This window comes from Hevea brasiliensis, chromosome 15 (genome assembly GCF_030052815.1).
Source record: "Hevea brasiliensis isolate MT/VB/25A 57/8 chromosome 15, ASM3005281v1, whole genome shotgun sequence".
NCBI classification, from domain to species: Eukaryota; Viridiplantae; Streptophyta; class Magnoliopsida; order Malpighiales; family Euphorbiaceae; genus Hevea; species Hevea brasiliensis.
In genome coordinates, this window is record NC_079507.1 from 76,655,166 (window position 1) to 76,679,652 (window position 24,487).

Here is a 24,487-nt window from a genome sequence, read left to right on the forward strand (position 1 = left end):
GAATAACATCCAAATCAAGTATGCTTATTTTACTAAAATTACTATTAAACTTTGCTTTCATTTTCTCAAACACTCTCATAATCAATCCCTGACTTGAACGTCTAAATGGTTGGCCAATGAATTACCGACATTCTTATTTTCTGTTTTATAAAATCAATTCATCACCAAATTAGTGAAAAAAAGACTCACAACAACATCACTTTCTTACTTTTACTTTCCAAGAAAGTCAAATTCATGTCAACCCATTACTAATTAAATTTTCCTTTAGTCCATGAGTGTTTTTTTCTTTTTAGCATGGAGAAAATGTTAAAGAGAGTATAGTGTTTTCAAAATTTGAGTCTTTAGTTTCCTATAAGTTACAAATCAAATACTCATTAATTTTATATTTAATCATAAATGGAATTTTATATTTGAGAGATATAAACTGATAATTTGATAACCATTCAATTAAGTAAATGCAAATAACCGAACGGTTGATGATTTGTACGTACCATGCACATAACCTTGTGTATTCATTTTCATAAGAACAGTAATTAAGAAGATGGAAACCAATTTTTATAGGAAAACGAGATGATATTTCAGTATGCATGTAAATAGTAAAGATATTAATATTATATTATTATAAACCCGATTTATTGTGAGCCCCAATTTAATTAGCTCATATTGGTTAGGCTTTACTGATGGAGAATGTGTACGATAGATTAGGCCTTACTATAACAATAATTCATTAGAATGTGCAGAGTAAATAACCTCAAAATGAAAGTGATAATTTAAAAAAAAAAAAATCATGTTATTAAGCTTTAATCTATTATATGTGAAATTTTTATCTCTCCCATTTTCAAAACATCATTAAAATGGTATGGGATAAAATTATCCACCTGGTTTCTTGAAGGTTTTATACAGAATCCCACCACCCTATTTTGTTTTCATTTTCTTTCTTCTGTTGCCACTTTCATCCCTCTTTCAAACACAGAATATATTTGGCTGTATTTTTTGTTATATATTGTTGTATATTCATGTAGTTAATAATTTTTTTTTTATTTGGATTAATTTATATTTTACTTGAGCATTTCGGATCATCTCTCTCTGCATATAATGAAAGGCAAATGAGATGGGCACAACAATAACATATATTGGCTGTGTTTTTATTGGTTAGGTGCAATAACATACTTCTATTAACGTACTTCCATTAATTTTTTTACGTGAATTTGAAAAATTTGATGGTATTGATGAAGTATATAAATTGGCCAGTAAGTAGGATGTGCACTTTATTCTTTTTATTTTTTTACGAGTCTTGTTAAATAGACTTCCCAAATTTAGATATTGCATTGATTGAACTTGTAGAGTATTTTTTATAAAAACTTAAAATCTATTAAATGATAAATTCGAAAAGTTATATTTGATATTTATTCTAAATGGACAGATATTCAAGAGTTATTAAAAAAAAATAGAGAAGGTTGCTATTGTGAAAATACACAGGGTAATTACTCAAAGAGAAAATTAAAATATACAAATCAATAATTTTCTTATTTTTTAAATTGGTTAAGATCAATAATGTTTGTACGACTCTAATTGCTATATTTATATATATACTATGGCAATAACAGAACTGGGATTATTAAAACTAGCCATGTAGCTTGCAAGGCCTCCTAATTAATTGGAACGGCTGTCAAAATGGACCCATTTTTTCATTCGGCTCCAAGTAATCGGGTAAATGGGTCACATTTCAAAATTGCCATTATTAAAATCAAATCCCACTGCTTTCACATTTGAAATCGGATTTCAGCCATATGGATTGAATAATTGACATTGTTATAATGGGAACGGATTGGGTCCATCGCCTTTGAACTAAAACTTCCAATTCTAGAGGGCATATAATTAATTGGTTTAGACTAGAAATTTCAAATTGAATCATTAATTAGAGTTCTGAAAGCCAGGAGGACAAATTTGATTATTCAACTTTAGCCGTTAAGAACCCCATAAATAGAGACCAATTAAGGTAGCATTCATTAATAATAATAATAATAATAATAATAATAAACACTTGGTTATCTTAACACAGATAGAGATATCAATGGCTGAAGCAAAAGGAGTGGCAAAAGTAGAAAGAGTCGCGAAGCACACTATTTTGGCAAAGTTCAAATTAAGAAGAAGTTTCAGCTGAAGAGATTCAACAACTCATATAAGGGCTATGCCAATCTCGTCAATCTGATTCCACCCATGAAGTCTTTCCGTTAGTAATAATTGAGACAGAACTCTTATACCTTAATTTTCTAAGTCATTTTTAATTAATTCTACCATTTGGTGATGACATCCACACCCTGGAATAATTTGGTGGTGTCGAAGCTCCCCATTTGTATTATTCAATTTATTATTATTATTATTATTTTTTTCCTTTGTACTCAATGAAAGGACTAAAATAACCTTCTTCTAATTGCTATGAAAAGTAATATTATGATTTTAAGGATTTATTTCATACTATTACTAAAAAAATACTTTATTAAATATTTTAATTAATATTTAATAAAAATTAGTATGTTTTATTCACAAAAATTTTAAAATAATTAAATAATATTTTTAATAATATTAAAAAAATATTTTTTTTTTAATATTTCAATCATAATCTCTATCTATATCTATCCATGTGTGTATATTAAAGCTAAAATAAAGAGAAAGAGACCCTTTCTTTATTTAGCATTCTTTTTTCTTTTTTTTTTTTTACTTTTTACAATTTTTTTTGAATTTTTATCCTAATTTTCTTTTATTTTCTTATTTTTATTGAACAGATTGACATTTTCTAATTTAAAATTAATATATTTATGTATAATTAATTATTATAATATTGAAAATATAACTAGATATATAATTTTTTTAATTTTTTAATTTTTCTCTTAATTTTCTCTATTTTCTTCATTTTTATTGAATCAATTGAGATATTTTTATTTTAAAATTAACATATTTTTAAACACTGAAAATATAACTATATTTATTATTATATTTATTGTATATAACTTTACTTTTTTGCTTTTATAATTTTTAATATTTAAAATTTTCTTCAATTTTATTGTATTTTAATTTTTTTTCTTTTATTTTTCTTCATTTCAATTGGACTAATAATTTTAAAAATCTAACCATATTAATGAAAGTTAATTGTATATTACTATTTTTTCTTACTTTAATTTTTAATATTTAAATTTTAATTATTATAAATATTATTTTAATAAAGTATTTAATATAAATTTACTTTTTGATTAATGTCGTAAATTAAAAATTATATATAAACATTAATTTTTTAAGGATAATAAACCTGCGTTTAACTTTGTTCCATATAGTGCTTAGGAATATAATAGATTGCAATAACTTTGAATACTTCATTTTATTCTTAAAATTTTATTTATTAAATTTTTTAGTAATAAATATATTTTATATTACATGATTATTATGTTAAATTTGATTTTATATTATATTTAAATTAAGAATACTGTAATAATTTATTTCATTTTATTTTACCTTTTCATAATATATTTAAATAAAAAATTATATACTCAAAATTAAATTAAAAGTTTTTGTTAAAAGAATAAAATTATAAACAAATTTGATAATATTACAAATAGAAAACATCTTTTTTTTTTTTTAATAATATGTTCACAATCATAAGTAATGTGTATATATAAACCGTTAATTGTTATAAGTCCGATCATATCAATACATAAAATCTATATTAATTAATTATAATTCATAATTATATAGTCACATTACTCATAATTAAATTTATTTTTTATTTTAATTATTTTTAAAATAGTAAATATTATAATATATTATGCGTCATAATTTAATTAACAAAATAATACCATTAATTTAAGATTAACGAATTTAATTTTATATTTATTAAATACAAAGTAGCGAAAAATTTTATAACTTATAAAAAAATGTAAAGACAAAAAAAAAAATGTTTTCTTTAACTACACTAAATAAAAATAAAAAGAAAAAAATAATCTTAAAATTTTCCAAAAAAATTCCAAGTTATATATATAACAATTAAATCATGAAAAAGATAAAAGTTAAATACAAATTATTTTTATTATATTCAAATTTTTAAAAAAATATAATAAATTTTTTATTTTTAATTTTCTTATATTAGAAAATATATATTTGATTAGTAGGCACTATATAATGATCTCTATTAGAATTATATTAAAGGAAAGTTATTATGAAAGTTAAAAGTAAAATTATGCATTTAGATTTTTTTTTTTATATATAAAATTATTATTTCAAATGATTCCTATATTATCTCAAAACCTACTTCAATCCAATGAATGAATTGCAAGGCATTATGTACGTACAAAAGACATACAGTTATACATGTTTGATGAACGTATACAAGATTAAAGTTCATTACAAAGAAAGAGGCTAAAATTATGTTTGTCAAACATAAGTCTAAAATTCCTCTGATTTTGGGAATGAGGTTGATTAATTCCTTAATTCGATCTCGTTGATTTTCCTAATTCAGATTTCATATGATCTATATGTTATGAGTTGACATTTCTATTTGTACATTTCTTATTAGCTAGTTGTCATGAGTTGGCTTTCCTTTTTCCATTTTTTCGGTGGTTTAATTTTCATGCCCGTTTTATTTTTCTTCTTTTTCTAAATGCCTCTTTGTTCTCATCTCTTGTGTAGGTGCTTTTGTTGTTTTGGATGTTTTTCATTGCTTCTTGCTTAGTTTTTTTAGAAGAAAATGATCCCTATTATCCTGGCTTTCATGAAACGGTGTTATATTGTTTATTTGACTATTAAGCAAATTGCAATTAAGGCAGGAAAAGAGCTTAGATTGATAACGTACAACTTATTTCTGCTGTCACGATGAAGAAGAATAAGTTAAGTCTTGATGATGAAAAATATTCTTATAGGCCTTTTTTTTTTTTTTGGGAATTATTGCTATTTAGTAGGAATTTTGGAATATGATTAAAGGGCTTTAATATCTGTTAGCTTTATTTTTATTTGGATTTCAAAAACATTGGTTATAGAATCCCAAATGATTAATTTTTTTTTTTTGGGGGTGCCTTAATGCTCCTTTAATAACTATGCTAATGCGCAAAATCAAATGGAAATTCTTTTGTATCTCAATGGTTTTTGAACCTGTCAGTTTTGTTATCAACATTTTGTTTGTCATTCTTTAAAAAACTTTATTTCCTTTTGCAGGTCACAGAGGTTCGAGATTTTGCGGGTCAGGAAATTGAAGTTAAGAAGCTTGTTGATGCAGAGTCAAAAAAGGCTGCTGAAAAGGCCAGAGCTCCTGCACCTTCTGCAGTGGATGCTGTTCTACAACAAATTAAGAAGAAACCTACGCTCAATGTGCTTGACAAGTCGAAAAAGGATTGGGGAGAATTTAAGGAAGAGACTAAGGGGCTAGAAGAGGAGTTGGATGCTTATAAGAAGAGCTCAAACCAGTATCTGGACAAGGTGTCCTTCTTGCAACGAGCTGATTACCGAGAATTTGAGAGGGAGAGAGATGCTCGACTAGCTGTACAGGCCAGGAGGAGAACGGATATGCGAGAGGATGATTTCTAATTTCATAAATTTTTTATTTTGCTCAGCTATCGTGAGCAAGTGGAAATCAGGGGATTAACCTGGAATTTTCTTACTCTGTGGTGTGAAGGCTTTTGTCCTCATGGGGGACCATTTGTTGATTAGCTGTAATGAATTGGTGATGCTGTTGAAGTCAGAAATGGTATGGGAAATTACTGTGAAATCTCGTGATACTTTTGATTTGGAGTAAGAGAGTAGTGTTTACTGTTGACCAAAAGACTGTGCACTTTCTCAATTTTTCACCACAAGGTTTTGCCTGTTATTTCATGGAGCTAATATCAACAGTGAAAACTCTCAATCTCTTATAGTCCAGACAAAATCGGTGCCCAACTGTAAATCAGCACCATCACTTTCGTGATACACCAGCCAGCAAGTAACCCCCTAGAGTCAGATTTGGACAATCAACGAACAGATCAACCAAAGGTCTGCCACTCAGCAGAAACAACCCAAGACGAACTATAAACAACCCAACTGAAAAGGGGAGAGGGAGGATCGCCCTTTGATTGGGAAAAGAACCTTCCCTTGCTCGAAGGCAGGGATGGCTGCAAACTCAACTCTGAAACGGTGCAGGCCAATTATGAAAGTATAGCAACAGATCTTCAGCTTCACTTGGTAAACCTTGCGCGAATTCTTGTGACTACCTAAACTAAATAAAATTGAAAATAAGTCTAAATAAATCCCTTCAACTTATCATCAAAACTCAATTAGAGCATTTTTTATTCCAAATAAGTTTAGAACTTTTATTTAAGTTCATTTAAATTCATCATTTGATAGAAAAAAAAAAAATGACATGCGCATCAAAAATAATTTTTATAATAATATATTATATTTTTTTTTTTTTAAATATTAAAAATAAGAACCCTCTCATCTAAGCTCAAATTTGCCATTTCATAACTCAAATAAATAAACCTAGTAATTATTTCTACTTTCACTCGAATAAAATCTTCTTTTTGTTTTCTCTGAATTTAAAGCCTTACACTTTTTCGCTCCTCTTTCCACTTGTGGCCAGTAAAGCCACTGTCAAGAATAGGCAATAATAGGCCCGATAAAGCAAACAATAATTTAAATATCAAGACATAATCCCAAAAAAAAAAAAAAAAGAAAATGACACCAGATTAAACACTAGTTGCGACCATACATACTAGCTCCTTCCGATTGATTATTGCCCATTAGATCAAAGTACATCTCATGTCATCCGACAATATTAACACATGAAATTATTCTGCAAGGAAATGAACAACGGCAAATTTCTATTCAAGCATTTCATCTGCTTCAATAACAAAAACATTAGAAAAGGTCAAGTTTTTGCTAAACTTGCAAAATCCTGAAGACAAAAATGAAAAACAATTACTGTTCAATATTTTATATGTGTATGGGCTTGTCATGTGTAGCCATGGCAGCTTCCTTCAATGCCTCGCTCATTGTTGGATGTGCATGGCACACACGTGCTATATCCTCACTTGCAGCATCATACGTAAGGGCCAGTGCTGCCTCGTGAATGAGCTCACCAGCATTAGGGGCCATGATATGGACTCCCAATATTTTATCTGTCTCCTTCTCAGCCAATATCTTGACTATCCCTTCAGCATCATCAATTGCCTTGGCACGGCTATTTGCTACGAAAGGAAACTTCCCAACCCTGTAATCAACACCAAGTGCCTTAACCTGCTCCTCTGTCTTACCAACAGAAGCAACCTCAGGGTGTGTATAGACAACTCCAGGGACCTTGTCGTAATCTACATGGCCTTGTTTACCAGCTATGAACTCCACACAAGCAACTCCATCCTCTTCTGCCTTGTGGGCCAACATTGGTCCTGGAATCACATCCCCAATTGCATAAACTCCAGATACATTTGTTGCAAACCTTTCATTCACTGGAATTCGTCCCACCTTATCTGTTTCCACGCCTATCTTGTCCAGCCCAAGTGCAGCAGTGAATGGAGTCCTACCAGCAGAAACAAGAACCACATCAGCTTCAAGTGTTGTCTGGTCACCACCAGATGCTGGCTCAAGAGTCAACTTTACACCATCTCCAGAACTATCAACTCCAACCACCTTAGTTTTGAGCATGAATTTCATCTTCTGCTTCTCAAGCGTACGCTGGAATTGCTTGCGAATTTCCCCATCCATGCTTGGGACGATATCTGGGGCAAACTCAACAACAGTTACTTCTGAACCAAGCCGGCCCCAAACTGAGCCCATCTCAAGCCCAATGTAGCCTGCCCCAATGACCACAAGCTTCTTAGGAATTTCAGACAAAGCCAAAGCACCGGTAGATGATACAATTTTCTTTTCATCAATGGTGATTCCAGGTAGAGATTTGACATCAGAGCCAGTCGCAATTATAATATTCTTGCCTTTCACAACAGTGTTTCCACCTTCATTTGTGTCTACAGACACCTCAGAGGGGGAGATGAATTTGCCATACCCTTTCACATAGTTCACTTTGTTCTTCTTAAATAAACCTTCAATACCTCGTGTCAGGTTAGCAACAGCTTTGTCTTTTTGAGCCATCATAGCTGGTAAATCAACTTCAACAGATGAAAACTTCACACCATGGCTGGCAAATGAATGCTGAGCTTCATGGAACATATGGGAGGAGTGAAGAAGTGCCTGAACATTAAAAAAGTTTGAAAATTTTTCACATATTGGACATATAAAACACATTGTTAAAGTAAATAAAAAAGCAAATTATCACAAGTTTGTGGAGAATTTTATCAGAAGACAGCATACAAGTCCTATATAAAGAGCTACTTATCATGTGTAAATTCTACCATGCCAGTGAAAGTTAATGCCTAGCAGAACTAATCAAATGGTTCTGTACAATTAAAAGGTCTAGTTGGATGTGTTACACATGATCTGTTTGACTGATTAATCCTTAAAAAGGGGAGCACAACGTCCTTTACCCTACAGATTACAAGCAACGTCACAGGCTTCACCAGTCAAATCCTTTCAAAGAACGAAATGAAGACAAATTCATCATAATAACAAACGTTTTCTCGAAATCGAGGTCAGTATGTTCCACCACCAAATAGATTAACGTAGCAAAACAATTTCCTTGGCTTTAAATCTGCTCATCCTAAGTCTAATTGAAACTGAGAACTCCAAGAGTCAAGGAGAGATAAGAGAGTCGATGAAACGAGATTTCAACAAAAAAAAGGGGGGTGTGGGTGGGTTGGGAGGGCAATTGAAATTAAACAAAATTTCCCAGTAACCCCCAAGTTATATCACAAAACTGGCAATCGGACACCTAGCAAAAACTAATTCCGCCAAGAGGAATAGAGAAATGGTAATCCAACTAAGCTACTAGATCTGAGAACTAGCTCACAATCAGCCAAGCAAATCAAATAATCCTAAATCTAAAAAAAAAATCAAGAAATAAAATTCAATAACTGGAAAACAGATCGAACAAAGAAAAACTAAAATTCTAGAGACATAAGAATGTGTGTGCGTACCTTAGAAGGGATGCATCCAACGTTGAGGCAGGTGCCACCGAGAGTTCCACGTTTCTCGATGCAAGTGGTTTTGAGTCCGAGCTGAGCGGCCTTGATAGCAGCGACGTAGCCGCCGGGACCGCCGCCGATGACAACGACGTCGTTCTCCTCAGATCCCGAGGAGGCGAAGCCACGAGAGAAGCTGGTGAGCGAGAAAGAGTACCTGAGAGCATCAGGGTTGGAATTGGAGAAATTTCTAGCAAGAAGGTATGCCTTTCTTCTCGCGAAGCTTGCCATCGCCATTTTTTATTGTTGTGGTATCTACACAGTGTGAGTTCTCTTTCTAATTTGTATCATGACGATGAGACTGCGGCTTTTGACAATTCACCGGCCCAAGAATATTTTACCTTTTTTCTTTTTTATTTTTTTGTTTTATTTATAGTTCAGAGCAATCTGGTGTATTCGTGCGTCGGTTACAAGTGAGAATCTGATGCAATCAAAGCCTTTCGTTTGCCTCGGTCAATTTGACTGGCAATTTTCTTCTGTATCATAAAATGAACGGATCCCGACCCTTGATGAGCAGGTCCACCTTCAACCTAAATCGTTGAAAGTGATTTTGATTCAACGGCTGGATCTTTTTCTAGAGTTCCAGCCATTAATCATATTCAGTCCCCCAAATCAAATGGTTTGACGGGGCCAAGCCCCAAAATGAGAGAGAAAGAGGGCGATTGGGCAATGATATGTGGGCAAAGAACATGTAGCATGGAATAACACCACAGGTCCATTATTTGGAATTTCTTTGTTGATAATGTACAAGGTGAAGGTATAAACTCCAGAAAATGGTGGCCTCAGATATCCTACCTTCACTCTTTCTCGTCTCGTGGTGGACTGATTGTGTGGGCAGATCAGATGGCCTCGCCTTCCATTAAGATTGTGAGGCCTTTGTGCGCCACTAAACCAACCCATCCTAGTAAATGAACAAAAACTCCTCTGCCACGGGTTAAACGATCCAACACAAATGACTAGTGGTTGGAATTGGAATCAGAAAGCCAGAAACAAATCAATGCATAAATCAACTTCAAATTATTGCCCAACCCAACAGTTCTAACTCCATACGAGACAGATGATTAATAAAAGAAAATAAAACAAACTGGGCACGTATTGAAATGAACCGAATATGAAACTATGGCAAAATAATCTGGCCTCATTAAATTTACCAATCCAGAAACATAATCTTTACTTGACGCAACCGCTATTCCAGTATCCTCTCTTCTATCCCTACAGAACAGCTGGCTGCTTTTTTTCTTAGCTATCTGAAACAGCCACAAACAGACAAAAATCCTTTATCATTAAAAATTTCTGCAAATACAAAATAATTTTTCTGCACGTTCAAGTGCCTTCCAACAAGCTTCTCAATCTATTTCGAGATTCCTCAGAAAGACTGCAGCACCTGAACCTCCTCCGAGGGGTACATGACTCAACAACAATAGGTGAAGAGAAGCAGATGATAACTACAGTTAGATTATCAGTTGAATGGAGGCGTGATGCTTCCATAACTAGTTCTCTGGCCCACATCACCGGGTCATCATGCCGCCTAAGTCCACGCCGGACAAAGCTGACAGCATCCTGGCTTGACAAAACATCCCATATGCCATCACAACCAATGATCAAGAATTCATCGTCCTCTGTTAACATAAGCTCTTGAACATCTGGCTCAGCAATGAGAGGCGATGCAGCCCCAAGTGGGAGTTTCAAATCCCAGTCTCCAAGAGCTCTAGTAACCGAGAGATAACCATTAAGATATTCATCTTCAATGTAGCCACCCAACTCCTCAACCCGCTTGCGCTCTGGCAAATTAGAAGGCCTGTGATCTTGTGACATATCAACAGCTACCCCTTTCCTGCATAAAACTGCCCGGCAGTCACCAGCATTTGCAACCAGTAGATGCCTTCCAAGAACTAGGGCAGTCAGAGCTGTTGTTCCGCAAGAACTACTAACGCTGCTTTCATCAGCCAAGGCAATGTCTGCCAGTAAAAATGCCTTCTTATGGCAATCCACCAATGCGTCGAGGAACACAGCATCAATATCAGATGTTTGTGGCAACTCGGCATCTTCAAAAAACAACCTCATAGCATTTCTCTTGATATAAGCAGCAGCATCAGGCCCACCATGACCATCAAACACAGCATAAAAAGCACTTGGCCACTTGAAGAAAGAACCCAGATGAGCAGATAGATCATCAATCCGAATGTGTTCATCATCCATAGAATGCCTCGTTCCAATGTTGGCATAGCTACCAGAGCGAATGCTCGGAAAAGACTCAACAGCAGAAGAGTCAATAGCTACTTCTTTCATGTTTTCCAAGCGACTCACAGCCTAGAATGCAAGACAGTAAGTGGTTAGTCCATGTTCTGATGAGTACCCAAGACTTAAGAAACACAAAAACTGAAAAATTCAACACAACAGCTAGAAAGAATTAAAATGTACGTGTCAGACATAAAGCATTCAAAGTATAGCATCCATCCCACAATTAAGTTAATCCAATAAAAGAACACTATAACCTAGTGATTTCACGAACAGCATTGATTCAATTATTTAATTACAGTTACCTTCTTTTTCACTCTTTTAACTTTCTAATAGTCCTGCTTCTTAGCCTCTTTCAGCCACATTATGTTCTATGCCTTATCCTAATACACATGTGAAGACACTAATTTAATGAGGTAGCATTCAAACATCTTATAAATCAACTAAACAGATACTGCGATTATTAACAAAATACTAGATTACAAGAGTAGCATCAATTTGATTAACCCAGCAACACAATTGAACCAAAATTAATATAAACCAATGCAACAATTCAATTATTCCATGTAAAAATCTAAACATATAACATGATTCACTACCCATAAATCAGAGACGGACAACACTGGATTGAATTGCTACAGAGACGTACAACCCTATCAAAATAGTTTTTTCTTCTTCATTAAAGGGTATCAAAACTCATAAGCTACTCTGATAAATCGACAACAGACAATCTGTGGACAAGACGAGAAAGCCCATCTAACAAATCAACAACAGACAAAATCTCAACGAGAAACCCATCAAAAGTCAAAATTCTGACCAAAACTCATCAACCCTAAATCTATAAACCGATACAAATCTACCCACATATAGAGAAAGTAAAATCATCATAATCGGTCGAGCCATCTCTACATAAGAACCAGTAAAATTACCATTAAAGAAGATAAACAGAGAAAATTCAAGAAATCAAGAATAACTCCTTTGGAGGCAGTTATAGGGTTTCGTATTCCGATTCTCTTGCTCTCGCGCGCTCTCGCTCTTCTTTCCGGGGTGTCTGCGAATTGAGTAATAACGTGAAGCGAAAAGAGGGAAGAGTTAGTAATTTATATCTCAGACACCCCCCCCCCCCCCCCAACCGGCACAATTTGACGATTGAATTACAAAAACCTCCCTACGTTTATATATATATATATACATATATAGTGTACGTATGCAAATGTAATCTCATTTTTTCACTTTTTAATTCTTCTTTTAATGGAAATACAGTTTTAGCCTCTATATAGCTTTCACAAAATTTTAGCAGTTTTATATTTTTGCTTTGTCTTAATAGATGATAAAGTAATCCCTAATAATTCAAAAGTTAAATAAATAACAGAATTCACTAAAAATTAACAAATAAAAGTTTAAAAAATTAGAATTTTAGTTCTTTAACATAAGAATAATTTTTTTTTTAAAAAAAATATTTTAAAATAAACTAATTTTTTTAGAAAAAATTATGATAGTAATGTTTTTTGTTTGGTTAATCTATCAAAGTTTAAGAAACAGAACAGATTTCAATTTTAAAACTAATCAAAGTAAAATTTGATTTATTATTTAACAATATTTTTAAATTTTAAACTTAAAAAATATGCAAATATTAATTACTTTAATAATAAAAATTAAGAGGCTTTAAATTCAATTGAGTATGTTGTTAGTTATTATATTTTTAATATAAGTATAGATAAGAATATCACTATAAGTTTCCGTTGGATAAAATAAATTAATAGCAAATATTTTAATAAATCATTATTTGAGTTTCTAAGAAATGGGTTGGTGAAATGTAATTTTGTAAAAATAGGGATGTAATGCTGCTTGGAACTAGGGGAGAGCAGTTTTCGGTTTAAATCGAAAAATTAAATCGAATTGATCAATTTAGTTCAATCAGTTTGGTTTTAAAATTTAATCGGTTTTGTTCTGTTTATAATGTTTGATAATTTCGATTAATCGATTCAGTTCAATTATTTTTCATAAAAAATAAAAAAACCGAACCGAACCGAAACTATTAATATATATATATTAAGAAAATCAACGAAAATTGAATCGAACCCTATGATTTAAGTTTGATCGGTTTAAAATCGAACTGAACCCAATTGAAAATCAAATGCTCAATTTATAAATTTCAATTTGATCTGTTTAAAATCAAACCGAATCGATATTTATCAGTTTCATTCGATTTATTTTTTTTATTAATCAATTTAGTTTGATTTTTAAAATTTTTTATTTTCGATTTTATCAGTTCGATTCGATTCGAAATCGAACTGACCATTTGCACATACTTGGGACACGAGTAAGTCCATGCTGAGGTGGAGCATAAATTAGGAGTAGTGTGTCAGACACGTGAACGCCTTCTTCAATTGTGAAAATCGCTGAGGCACTCGCTTTTAACTTTGCGGCTCTGGCCATGCTCTATTGTAGTCAGAATCCTTTTCCTTTTACGAGTTATTTATTTTCCCACCACTGGCAGTGGAGGGAAGATTACTGATTAAGCTGCCAATCTGTTTGCTTCTATTGGAAGCATGTTATTATTATTATTATTTTAAATCATATTCGATTATTATCCACTAATTCATATTTTTTTTTTAATTTAATTTTGTTTTAGAATGCCAATTAAACAAATTACGTAACCATACTTGGCACTGCATCTATCATTTACATTTATATAATTGATGAAATTGCTTATCTCATAGCAATGCCAGTAATGAAGAAGATTAATCTCTAACAATGAATATACTAAAGAGCGAAACGTGAAGCAATTAGTCATAATGAAATGAATCATTATCCCAATATTTATGCCTTCCCACGTAGCATATGCTAATTTAATCGCCACAAAATAAGTGATCTAGTTGATGACTTTTACATATTTTAATTAACAATAACAATTACATCCATTTTCATGAATTCCCATCTTTTATATATATATATATATATATATATATATATATATATTAACTAATATCTAAATAATTAGATTTAAATACCAAAAATAATAAAAAATAGGAAAGTGGAAACTAGTTAAATTATTTGACATAATAACTTGACGTACGGCATTGTTTTCAGCGAAAGCAAACATTTATGGCAAAAAATTGGTGCAATGAAAAGGTCACTGTCATGGGCAAAAGAATTTACCATCTGCCAAGGTTGCGTACGTGGACTCAATTATTAGTCATTATTAATGGCTCCTAATAACTTATCTCTCTTTAATTGTATATTCACTCTCTTTTTTCACGCACTTATAATAATAATAATAAATAAAAAAATATATCTACTCATTTTAAAATTATTTATAATTCTAATTTAAAAATTTAGCAATTAATGGCAAGGATAGAGTTTAGGTAAAGATGGCAACACATCCCTGTAATTGTATTAGATGGCAAGGTGGGTTTTTCCTTCTAAAGAAAGAAAAGCACTACAATTGCAATATGTGTGGTTGGGGATGTTGCTTCTACAATACACTAGTGGAAATTTTTGTTAAGTTATTTATTCTACACACGGCAGAAGAGCATAATTTTCATTTCTAATGTGGTCCAACCCCCTTTTTTTTTTTTTTTTAGTTTAATCTTCAATTAATCATGATTCATTTCTATATTTTTTAGCTTAATTACCAAGTATTAGTACCATATCTTTTTCATGTCCAAGTTTTATCTCATACTATACGTTTATGGGTTTGCTTCCAGTTGAAATCAATAAATCCACTTCATTGATTTAAAAGGACCAAAATTTAATTATAGAGTCCTTAATTTTAATTTTCATACGAGTTTCTGATTTATTTTTAATTCAATTCAATTTTTAATTTTGATTAAATATAATCATGGTTTTTTTTTAAGGAAAAATATAATTTCAATACAAAATTAAATAATACCAATTAGTTCTGATATGATTCAAAATCGATTTACATGAAACCAACTTAGATTGATTTCAATCTATTTTTAATTGTGAATTAGATCAATCCAATTTCGAGCAACCCAACCATTACCTATACTTTTCTTGCCTATTTGCTAATTGTATTTCAAGATTTTATGAATCGACCATTTTAATGTTCAAATCATCTTTGATTGATGATTTTTCTACTTTTTTGTCTATTAAATTACACAGTAAAATATAATGAAAGAAGAAAGAAGAAAGAAGAGCTTAAAATATCTTGTCCAATGGAAGATAAATTTAAGCTCTATCATGAACGTATTCTTTAGTCTTTCATGATATGAATATTATTGAATAAAAGGTAAATTTAAATAATACAAAAAGAATTTATGTAATCATTCATGATGATCTCGCCTTAATAAGAATCTTACACACTAACAAGAAGATCCTCAACATTTGCTAAACAAATCCATTTCCATCCGTCATACGAGTGTAATCAATGTCAATCAAACAAACAAATAATGCCAGACAAAACACTTACACACTAGAGCCAGTGGTAAAAAGCTGTGACCCCACCCCAAGATAAACTCTTTAGCAAAGCTTTTAAATTTAGCTTGGCCTCAGGGGAAAGTCGCTCTTGAATTAATGCTGAATATTAGGTTGATGATTAATCGCAGCAATCAGGCTGGCGCTTATCCCTGGGCTTTGGTAATGAACATGAATATATATCCAGCATTGTGAAGCCTCTTATCATTTGTGTAATGCACTTCCCGGCCACTGTTCTTGAATTGTTCAATGCATATGCCCATTGCATCATAACTGAAAAAAAGTATAGCAATAAGAGAAACAATGTGACTTGATGAATGCCTTGATATGCACCAAAAGCTGGTATATGAAATGCCTAAGAAAAAAAAAAAGGATGATGACATGATTCTATATATTCACTTCAACATCTTTTGGTTACCTCACTGCAATACGAAGCTAATCGTTGCAGGGGACTTGTTCTTTCATAAAGTATAGATTTTTTTGTCTTTTGACTTGCTGCTTACTCATAGTGCTTGTGATCTTATGAATATGAATCGCTACTTTAAAGGATATTGTTTCCGCATTTAATATTTTATTTAATCGTAAGCCTTGCTTTTTCTTAGAATCAATAAATTGAGGTGACTAATTATTTTATACACCGAAAGCACTAAAAAATAGTACTCCCTTAAATACAATAAAACGGTTTTTGCTTAATTATATAGAGATGAGACTTATGTTTTTAGAGAGATGATGCATATACAAATGGTGCATCCAATAATCTCTTAATTGAGGTAGACCTTAGATTAATTTATCTGTTTATGAACAAGTCTTTGGATTCACTCTCAAGTGCAGAAAGAGACATTAAGATTGATAACTGAGAGTACAAAGGGGAATGTAGATAGTAGCACATGGCTAAGGAACCTAAGGAAATATGGGTTCGGGAGTATTCGTAGAGGAGGATATGATTATACCACCTTAGTTCTGTGGCAAGTTCTGTTGTGAGAAGGCATTGAATTGCATGATGTATCTTCAAAGAAAAAAAAAATCTACTCTTCCTTGTAGGAAAGGTCCTTATTTATAGAGTAAATAGGCTAATACTTAGTGGATATGTGTAAAGTTTCAGCCAGTAAGTTGTTTTAATCACCAGAGTCTATTTCGATATTGCATTAGGTTGTCTTTAAAATAATAATGACTTTGGTACATGTGAACCAATAATAATGCACGATACCCGATCGAGCTGGCATAATCTGCAACTCGTCTGATTAGTTTCTTTGGGGCCAATGTGTGTGTTGACTTACTTATGGAGGATACTGCAATTTAGACAAGTCGAAAAAGAACATGGACTATGCTCATATAGTGCTAAGCCTCTAATCCTTGCTTCCATGAGCCGTATGTAAGACAATCAGTGAAGCATCAGTTATGTAAAAATTTTTAGTTTCGAAACTTATGTGTTTACCTATCGTGCAGAGTACTTTATTATGAGGGTATTCCATGTGCTGTGAATGAAGATTGTCAGTATAATTTCTCTGAGAGTAAATTAATGGTCATATTCATTTTCCATTATGCGGACTATACATCTACTTTCAATGTTGAGGTTATTGGTTGCACAACTTTTTTAATTCAGGGCTAGTAGTGAAAATCCAAGTTAGGGTGATAGCATTATTAGATGATTCTTCATCTAATCAGGCTTGAAAGATCCTACTTGAGACAAAGTTCCCTTTCTCTAGTGATTCGTGTAGTTATTCTTTTAAAGATATCCGACCACTTTTCGTGATATATATGCCCTCATTGAAGGTTCACCATTCTTCTCTACAATGTACATTTGACCTCTTCATGTGTGCACACGTGTCTCTCATTTGAAGACTTATTTGGCGTTATGTAGAACACATACGACTTCTTTTATAGGAGTATGTCTTGTAAAGATAAGAGGTCGTCTACCCAACTCCTAAGAAAAGTATGGCTCCCTCAAATGTGTACATGTGTCAATCATCGGTGGCCTTACCTATTTTATGATGTATCAAGGATGGTATAAAGCCTTTAAGCATACAATTGATTAGTGCTTAGGTGTTAGCCATTGTCTACTAAGCTATTCTAAACCTGTGCATTTGAGACTTCATGGGAAGACCAATGTTTCAGTATCTATACGAGTAAGCCCATTTCAAACCCATTACAACTATGCCTTTGCCCAATGGGTCGATTAAAGCCTTGAATTACTTTTTTACTTTCTAAAATTGGATTTCATTTGTTACTTTTCAATGAGTAGTACAAAACGTCAAATTTGTTAACAGGCTTATCATGGCCTGCTGAGACAAAGGGCCATTACTCCACTCACATGCAAGAAGTTGGCTACTTTACTATTTTGATCCATCAAGTGAGCGCGCATTTATTTCTTGTGCCAATTGTTTTAATTCCTTTATGGTTGGAGTCGAATGAAATGATCATGAGAACCATGATACTTGCCAATGACGGATAAAATTTACGTTGGAAATCTTGCCTTTTGAAGATGAATTTAATGTGAGACAGAAAGATTTTTCATGTGAAGCCTTGAAGCTTTAATCTTTTTCAAATTTCCCCGAATACAGAAAGAACATAAGCTGCAACAAGTTTCCTGCTCTCGTCCTCCTTGTGTTTCCGCTTCACTTTTTTGGCTCCTTGTTAAAACATTTTCAATTCCTGTTTTCTATTTCAACTCAGACTTGTCGAGCAGCCACACCACCGCGGGGACCAGAGAGTTTCAGCTTAATCTACAGTCCATCCCCTCAATTATTACTTTTTTTTTTTTTTTTTCGTTATTTGCATATCAGCCAATTAAGTCAAATTTTTATCTATAAGAAATTAAAGAGTCAAATTCTGAAAATAATGAAGTTTTTTGATAAATTTAATGATTTTGGCATTATGACTAATAGGTCACCAAAATTAATATTAAAGAAAAAATAATGAGGTTTAGGGTTGCTGAGAGATTGATTGGTAACGACCGAAAGCCATGTCTGCCTGTCTCTATGTGTTGTCTTAAAAACATAAAGCTTTAAAGGGACCCAAATCCCTTGCATTAAGAATCTAATTCCCCCCTTTAATTCTGCTTCTAATTTCACCCGTGACACCCATAAAACACCAACCCGTGAATTCTTACCCGACACGCGTCTTCCCCTCCTTTCGTAAAAGATAATCAGATTACATGTTATTCTTTTGCGTTAGAACTTGATTTGAACCATGAGCTAGCTATCAGTAATTTGAATAGCCAGGCGCATGCCATTCTGAACCACCCAACCAATAATATAGAGCGTGCGGCGCGTGCGCTTTCCAAATCCGACTTTACTTGCGTTACGTAAAGCCTGACTTTTTGAGCCGCTTAACCCACCCGTGAGAGTGCACACGTGACAGATTAAGACAAACACATTCCCTGCCATTTTCACCAACAAATGCTAATATGCTATCCCTTATTTATGGCCTTCCATTTTGCTAACACCCAAAACTCACCACTCTAAAACACTCTTATAAATACAGTAGTGATTTCGTTCAATGATTCGAATGCTTGCTTGATTGTACACAAGTTCAAATTTTCTGATCCAGAATCAGGTAAATTAGTAATGCACTACTATTTTTCTTTCCCTTGCGGCTTACTTATTGGACCATAGGATTTGGGCAACTCGTGAATGCTTTAATTCCATTGTCGTGGACCTACTGCATGCTTTCTATTTGCATTGTATGGCCACAAATTAGGCTAAACAACAACAAGAGTCACGAGAGACTCTACATTTACATCACTAGATTTGGATTGCCACAACTCTTATTATCATTTATTTTATGTACATTAAATCTTTATCCTCTCCCTTTTCATGAGTTGATAAAAGGACAAGCAGCTCAAGTGCATTGCAAATTGACGATGTGTAGCAGCACATTAATTTCTGTAGAATTCCATCCTAGTAAAAAACATTTGCTGCTTTATTCTAACGTTTGAGAGAGAGAGAGTGAGAGAGAGAGAAAACAATAGATGTTTCTTTAATTGATAGTGTGATAAGGATGGGAAAATCTTGATACCCAATTTGATGAACTCTGTACGAAAAAAGGCAGTTTAAGGGTTCTCTCTAACATGGAAATTGCTATAACTTCTTTCTTTGCCAATGACCCTTCTTCTCATGGATTTGTTTCAACTCACAACAATACGTACAAATAGGATGGTTTAATTTATGGATTCAATCATGAAATTTGTGTTCTTAATTATAATGTCAATTCTAAATTATAGTTTTTTTTTTTTTGTCGAATTATTTGAAACTGTCAAGGTGGACAAGTAAATGAAACCATTTTTTTAAGGATTCTATTATTAGCTTGATGCCTATGTGAGCACTAGTAGACATGCAACTCCCATCATTTCAATAAAACAGTTTAATTATGTCTTTATCTGTTCATAACATATTCTTCTCCTACAAATTAAATACGCTTATTTGGATCAAGCAATCGTCAATACGTGGTTTTTGGAAGCTCTATCCTGAAGCAAGGAATGCGTCTGATTTTGGCACTCTCTTCTAGAGAAGCATGTCTCAAAGTAGTTCTTGTTTATTATTTATTTATTTATTTATCGAAGATAAGAAATTCATTAATGGACTGAAATGGGAAATACAAAAATGGGTTCAAGGCTCAATTACAAAGTGCATGGGAAGGCCTTGTTCTAAACCATTTAGCTCCAGCAAGACAGGCCCATGGCTCAAGCAGAGAGAACTAAAGTTAGAGGCTCCAACCTATAATCCTCGGACCGCCTGTAGAGGAAACGGCGCCACCAAGTTGAACGAGCTAGACGGTGACATGGATGACAAGCAAACCAGAATCGCATAAAAGAAAGGCCAAAGCAAACGAGAAGAAGAGAGAACACCCGAAACAAGCCAACCCTACACAAAACAAATCACAACCCAGGCCAAACTACACGCTGAAAACATAGCTAAACAGGAGATCTCCAGGCGATAGGCAGCGCTCAACCCTCCTGGCCATTTAAGGAATCGGATATCTACTGAAGACGTCAGTTTCGTCTCCAAAAATTATCATACCATAAAAGAAATGTGTCAATCTTGAGAAAAACAACCCATGCAAGGCAATCCAACACACTAGGAAGCAGAAGCCTTCAACCCAACACAGATCTTCAACCCTACGCCATAGATCTAAATCTCTAGGTGGTGCTTGAAACTGAGATGCAAACAAACTGAAATCCTTCACTTGTACTGCTGGTCTGCCACCAAAACAAAAGAAACTCATATGTATAGTCCCACCCGAAGGAAGGAAAAATCCGCACTCTGGTAAGGTGGAAAGGCCACTCCTGCCCGGATGGACAGGGGAAGCCAACGGATGCAGCAGAGAAACGAGGCCTAACCTTAAGGAGAAAAAGACCCTTTCGGAGAAAGTTCGCTTTTTAACCAAAAAAGCAGTTGAGTCTCAAAGCAGTTCACAAGCTAGTACTGTTGCAGAAGAAATTCCTTCCTAGCCCTACTTCCACCTTAACCTTGCCAGGCAACATAATAAAACAAACACCATACAATCCAGAAAAATAAACAATTAAATAAAAAATGGACCAAATCACATAGAAGCAGAAACTAATGCACAGCAAATATTGTAAGAGAAATAAACTGCCGGAGACCAACACATGCATTTCACCCCAAGACCCAAAAACACTGCCAGTGCCAAATTTGCCAAGCGATGCCAACCTCCCTTAGCCTATTCAACCCTTCTTCTTAGAGACAACGATGTTTCAGTCAATGCAAACATGACACGTGTCAACCTTGTGCATAAGTACAGTTTCTTTATTACATTATAAAATAAAGCCTCTGCTTCATAATGGTCCTTAGCCATCCTATTACATTTTTTCTTTCTCGATCCTGTTGGTTCTCCTCCATTAAATTTGGCATGCAACACCAACATTCCTAAAGTTCAAATTGTTTTGTGGTTATGCTTCAGGGGAATTACTTGTGGTTGCTGCTCGCACATTAACATATCCTTGCTTTTTGTTCCTTAGATTTATAGTATTGAAGATTGCCTACACTACTGTCCTTCCAAGTTCAATTCTTTCCTTCTTATGGAGCTTGTTCGCGGGTTGGTAGTCATTTCGATTATAGTGATTTTTCTCCTTCAGAATTCAAGCAACGTACAAGGAAGATACCATCATCACAAGACCAAAAATAAGTCCTCCAAAAAACCAGGGTCCCCCGTTTCTCCATCCCCTGATCCTCAACACCCCTCTGTTCCTTCCTCCCCGGTTAATACTCCTCCAATTCCCTCAGATCCATCCACTTCAGATCGCATTTTCGACGTGAAATCTTATGGGGCAGTTGGAGATGGTTCCGCTGATGACACTAACGCATTTGTGGCAGCATGGAAGGCAGCCTGTGAAGTTGAATCAGGAGTTGTTTTGGCTCCTTCAGGTTATGTTTTCATGATCACTTCAACCATTTTCTCAGGGCCTTGCAAGCCAGGACTTGTGTTTCAGGTAAATATTCAATAAATAAATCTCAATTTTTTTTTTCAAGTTGAGTCTGAAATTTGTAATTTCCGTTTGTGAAAAAAGGTGGATGGGCTCCTAATGCCACCGGATGGACCAGATTCCTGGCCGGAAAAAGATAGCAGAAAGCAATGGCTTGTGTTTTATCGACTCGATGATATGACTCTCACCGGAAAAGGAACTATTGAAGGCAATGGAGAGAAGTGGTGGGATCTCCCCTGCAAACCTCACCGGGTAATTTCACTTTATTCCACCCTGCTTTACATTAATTGTATTTTCTCCATTGTCCTATAAATGCTAAGCAAATGTAATTTCAGCAGAGTTCTAACGGAAAGGCATCGAAAGGACCATGTGACAGCCCTGCGGTAAGTGACAATTGTCCAAGCACAATTGATGATCAACTAATACATATATTTTTAAATAATGACAGCTTTGTTTCCTTTTTATTCAGTTGATTCGGTTCTTCATGAGCTCCAATCTAGTAATAAGCAACTTAAGGATTCAAAACAGTCCTCAATTCCACATGAAATTCGATGGCTGCCAAGGCGTTCTAATACAACAGCTGTACATATCTTCTCCTAAACTCAGCCCCAACACTGATGGGATCCACATCGAAAATACAAAGACTGTTGGAATATACAACTCTTTGATTAGCAATGGTAGAACAAAATAATCTATCTTTTATACTCGATTTTTCAATTATCTTTTCTAATAGTGCAACTTTGGCTTCTGCAGGTGATGATTGCATATCAATTGGAACTGGGTCCTCAAATGTTGATATCGAGGCTGTCACCTGCGGCCCTAGTCACGGGATTAGGTATAATGACTCTTTTTAACTGAATTTCATATTCTCTCTTAATTCAACTATTGTATTTTGATGCCTGTCATGGCTTTATGTAATGAAGTCCACTTCAGTTCAACCAAAAAAAAAAAAAAAAAAAATCTTAATGTTGGTTTGGCTATGCCAAGCTACTTTCTGCCTTCCCTTTTCTTTTCTATTGAGGCTTTGGGTGCTATTAGAAGCATATTCTAGGAAGAATGAATTATAGTAGCAATCTAGGATGAGTCTAACAGCGTCTCTCAAGGTATAATTACGTATTTAGCATTTCTTCTTCTATAGCTTCTTCTTTTTTTTTTTTTCTAAAAAAAAACAAAAAAAGAAAATTAATGAATAAGATGGGTTAAGTAGATTAATTATTATTGTTCCTAATGTTGCTTGGTTTCTGTATTTTCTGCAGCATTGGAAGCCTAGGAGTACATAATTCCCAGGCATGTGTCTCCAACATAACAGTTAGAAATGCAATTATAAGAGATTCAGACAATGGTGTGAGGATCAAGACATGGCAAGGTGGGACGGGATCTGTTTCAGGCATATCCTTCCAGGACATCCAAATGGAGAATGTTAGAAACTGCATGATCATAGACCAATACTACTGCATGTCAAAGGGATGTCGAAATCAGACCTCAGCAGTGTATGTGACAGATATATCATACAGGAACATTAAGGGCACTTATGATGTGCGAACCCCACCAATTCACTTTGCCTGCAGTGACACTGTCCCTTGCACCAAAATAACCCTGTCAGAAGTTGAGCTTCTCCCTGAAGAAGGAGAATTGGTAGATGATCCATTCTGTTGGAATGCCTATGGGACAGAAGAAACAGTCACTATACCTCCTCTAAATTGCCTGAGAGATGGAGAGCCTGAGAGTGAGGGAGAGGTCGCCTCCTATGGTTGCTAAAAAACTATACTACGAGTACTCGTGATTAATTATGATTTCATTACTATAGGATACTGTATAGAGCCATTCTCTTTCATGGGTCTTGATTACTATTTAGGCTCCATCCCTGTTAGGGTATTTCCCCTTATTGTGTGATGAGATTGTAGTAGAAGATGAGTCTTATTATTATTTTTTTTTTGTTGGATTTTTACCTGTATGATTATTAAAGATTGTAGTGGTTTCATTTGATTTATTTTACATGCTTTCATCTGTGGCTGTGATTTTCTCTACGAGCAACGTATATGTATTCATCAGCAAATAACAATAGCATAACCACAAACAAATCTATATAGTTAAAAAAAAAAAAAAAAAAATTCACGCAATTGAAAGTTGGAACTTGCCATATGCCATTCATTTGGAAGCCATGCAGTTGGGTATTTGTGTCATAAGTGGGATTCAACCGCATGCTTTCACCCTCATTGTAATACTAAGTACGGAGATTTATCACCTTGAGCATTTTTTTAAAACATCAATGTAGCGT

General features: G+C 33.8%; 4 protein-coding genes across 5 annotated transcripts; 2 read left to right on the forward strand and 2 right to left on the reverse strand.

Moving 5' to 3' along the window:
* Positions 1-5,091: 5,091 nt before the first annotated feature.
* LOC110634287 (uncharacterized) lies at positions 5,092-5,752 on the forward strand (the record flags this gene model as incomplete). The annotated part of the gene is made up of 1 exon (XM_058136524.1): positions 5,092-5,752. A coding segment is annotated over one exon (480 nt), but the record flags the coding sequence as incomplete, so codon positions are not given.
* A 952-nt stretch (positions 5,753-6,704) lies between these two features.
* On the reverse strand, positions 6,705-11,399 carry LOC110633025 (dihydrolipoyl dehydrogenase 1, mitochondrial). Its single transcript, XM_021781461.2, has 2 exons — positions 9,045-11,399; positions 6,705-8,202 (listed from the first exon to the last, which is right to left on the reverse strand). The coding sequence occupies exons 1-2, from the start codon at positions 9,324-9,326 to the stop codon at positions 6,952-6,954; spliced, it is 1,533 nt and encodes a 510-aa protein (XP_021637153.2). The 5' UTR covers positions 9,327-11,399; the 3' UTR covers positions 6,705-6,951.
* LOC110633030 (probable protein phosphatase 2C 13) lies at positions 10,202-12,437 on the reverse strand. The gene is made up of 2 exons (XM_058137014.1): positions 12,257-12,437; positions 10,202-11,399 (listed from the first exon to the last, which is right to left on the reverse strand). Exons 1-2 carry the CDS (start codon positions 12,257-12,259, stop codon positions 10,413-10,415), a joined length of 990 nt encoding a protein of 329 aa, XP_057992997.1. The 5' UTR covers positions 12,260-12,437; the 3' UTR covers positions 10,202-10,412.
* A 6,750-nt stretch (positions 12,438-19,187) lies between these two features.
* On the forward strand, positions 19,188-24,204 carry LOC110633009 (polygalacturonase At1g48100). Of its 2 annotated transcripts, XM_058136453.1 has the most exons (7): positions 19,188-19,322; positions 21,745-22,215; positions 22,294-22,461; positions 22,548-22,592; positions 22,679-22,886; positions 22,963-23,044; positions 23,466-24,204. In XM_058136453.1, the coding sequence occupies exons 2-7, from the start codon at positions 21,805-21,807 to the stop codon at positions 23,965-23,967; spliced, it is 1,416 nt and encodes a 471-aa protein (XP_057992436.1). In that variant the 5' UTR covers positions 19,188-19,322; positions 21,745-21,804; the 3' UTR covers positions 23,968-24,204. The 2 variants fall into 2 exon arrangements, with proteins under 2 accessions (XP_057992436.1, XP_057992435.1); XM_058136452.1 differs by lacking the exon at positions 19,188-19,322 and having other exon boundaries at positions 19,385-22,215.
* The last annotated feature ends 283 nt before the right edge of the window (positions 24,205-24,487 follow it).

Bases quoted from the DNA above. Each gene is read 5' to 3' on its own strand.
- LOC110633025 (XM_021781461.2), bottom strand. From the start codon at position 9,326: ATGGCGATGGCAAGCTTCGCGAGAAGAAAGGCATACCTTCTTGCTAGA. The intron at 8,203-9,044 runs GTACGCACACAC...TTTAATGTTCAG, and splicing joins TTGGATGCATCCCTTCTAAG to GCACTTCTTCACTCCTCCCA.
- LOC110633009 (XM_058136453.1), top strand. From the start codon at position 21,805: ATGGAGCTTGTTCGCGGGTTGGTAGTCATTTCGATTATAGTGATTTTT. The intron at 22,216-22,293 runs GTAAATATTCAA...TTGTGAAAAAAG, and splicing joins AGCCAGGACTTGTGTTTCAG to GTGGATGGGCTCCTAATGCC. The intron at 22,593-22,678 runs GTAAGTGACAAT...CTTTTTATTCAG, and splicing joins GACCATGTGACAGCCCTGCG to TTGATTCGGTTCTTCATGAG.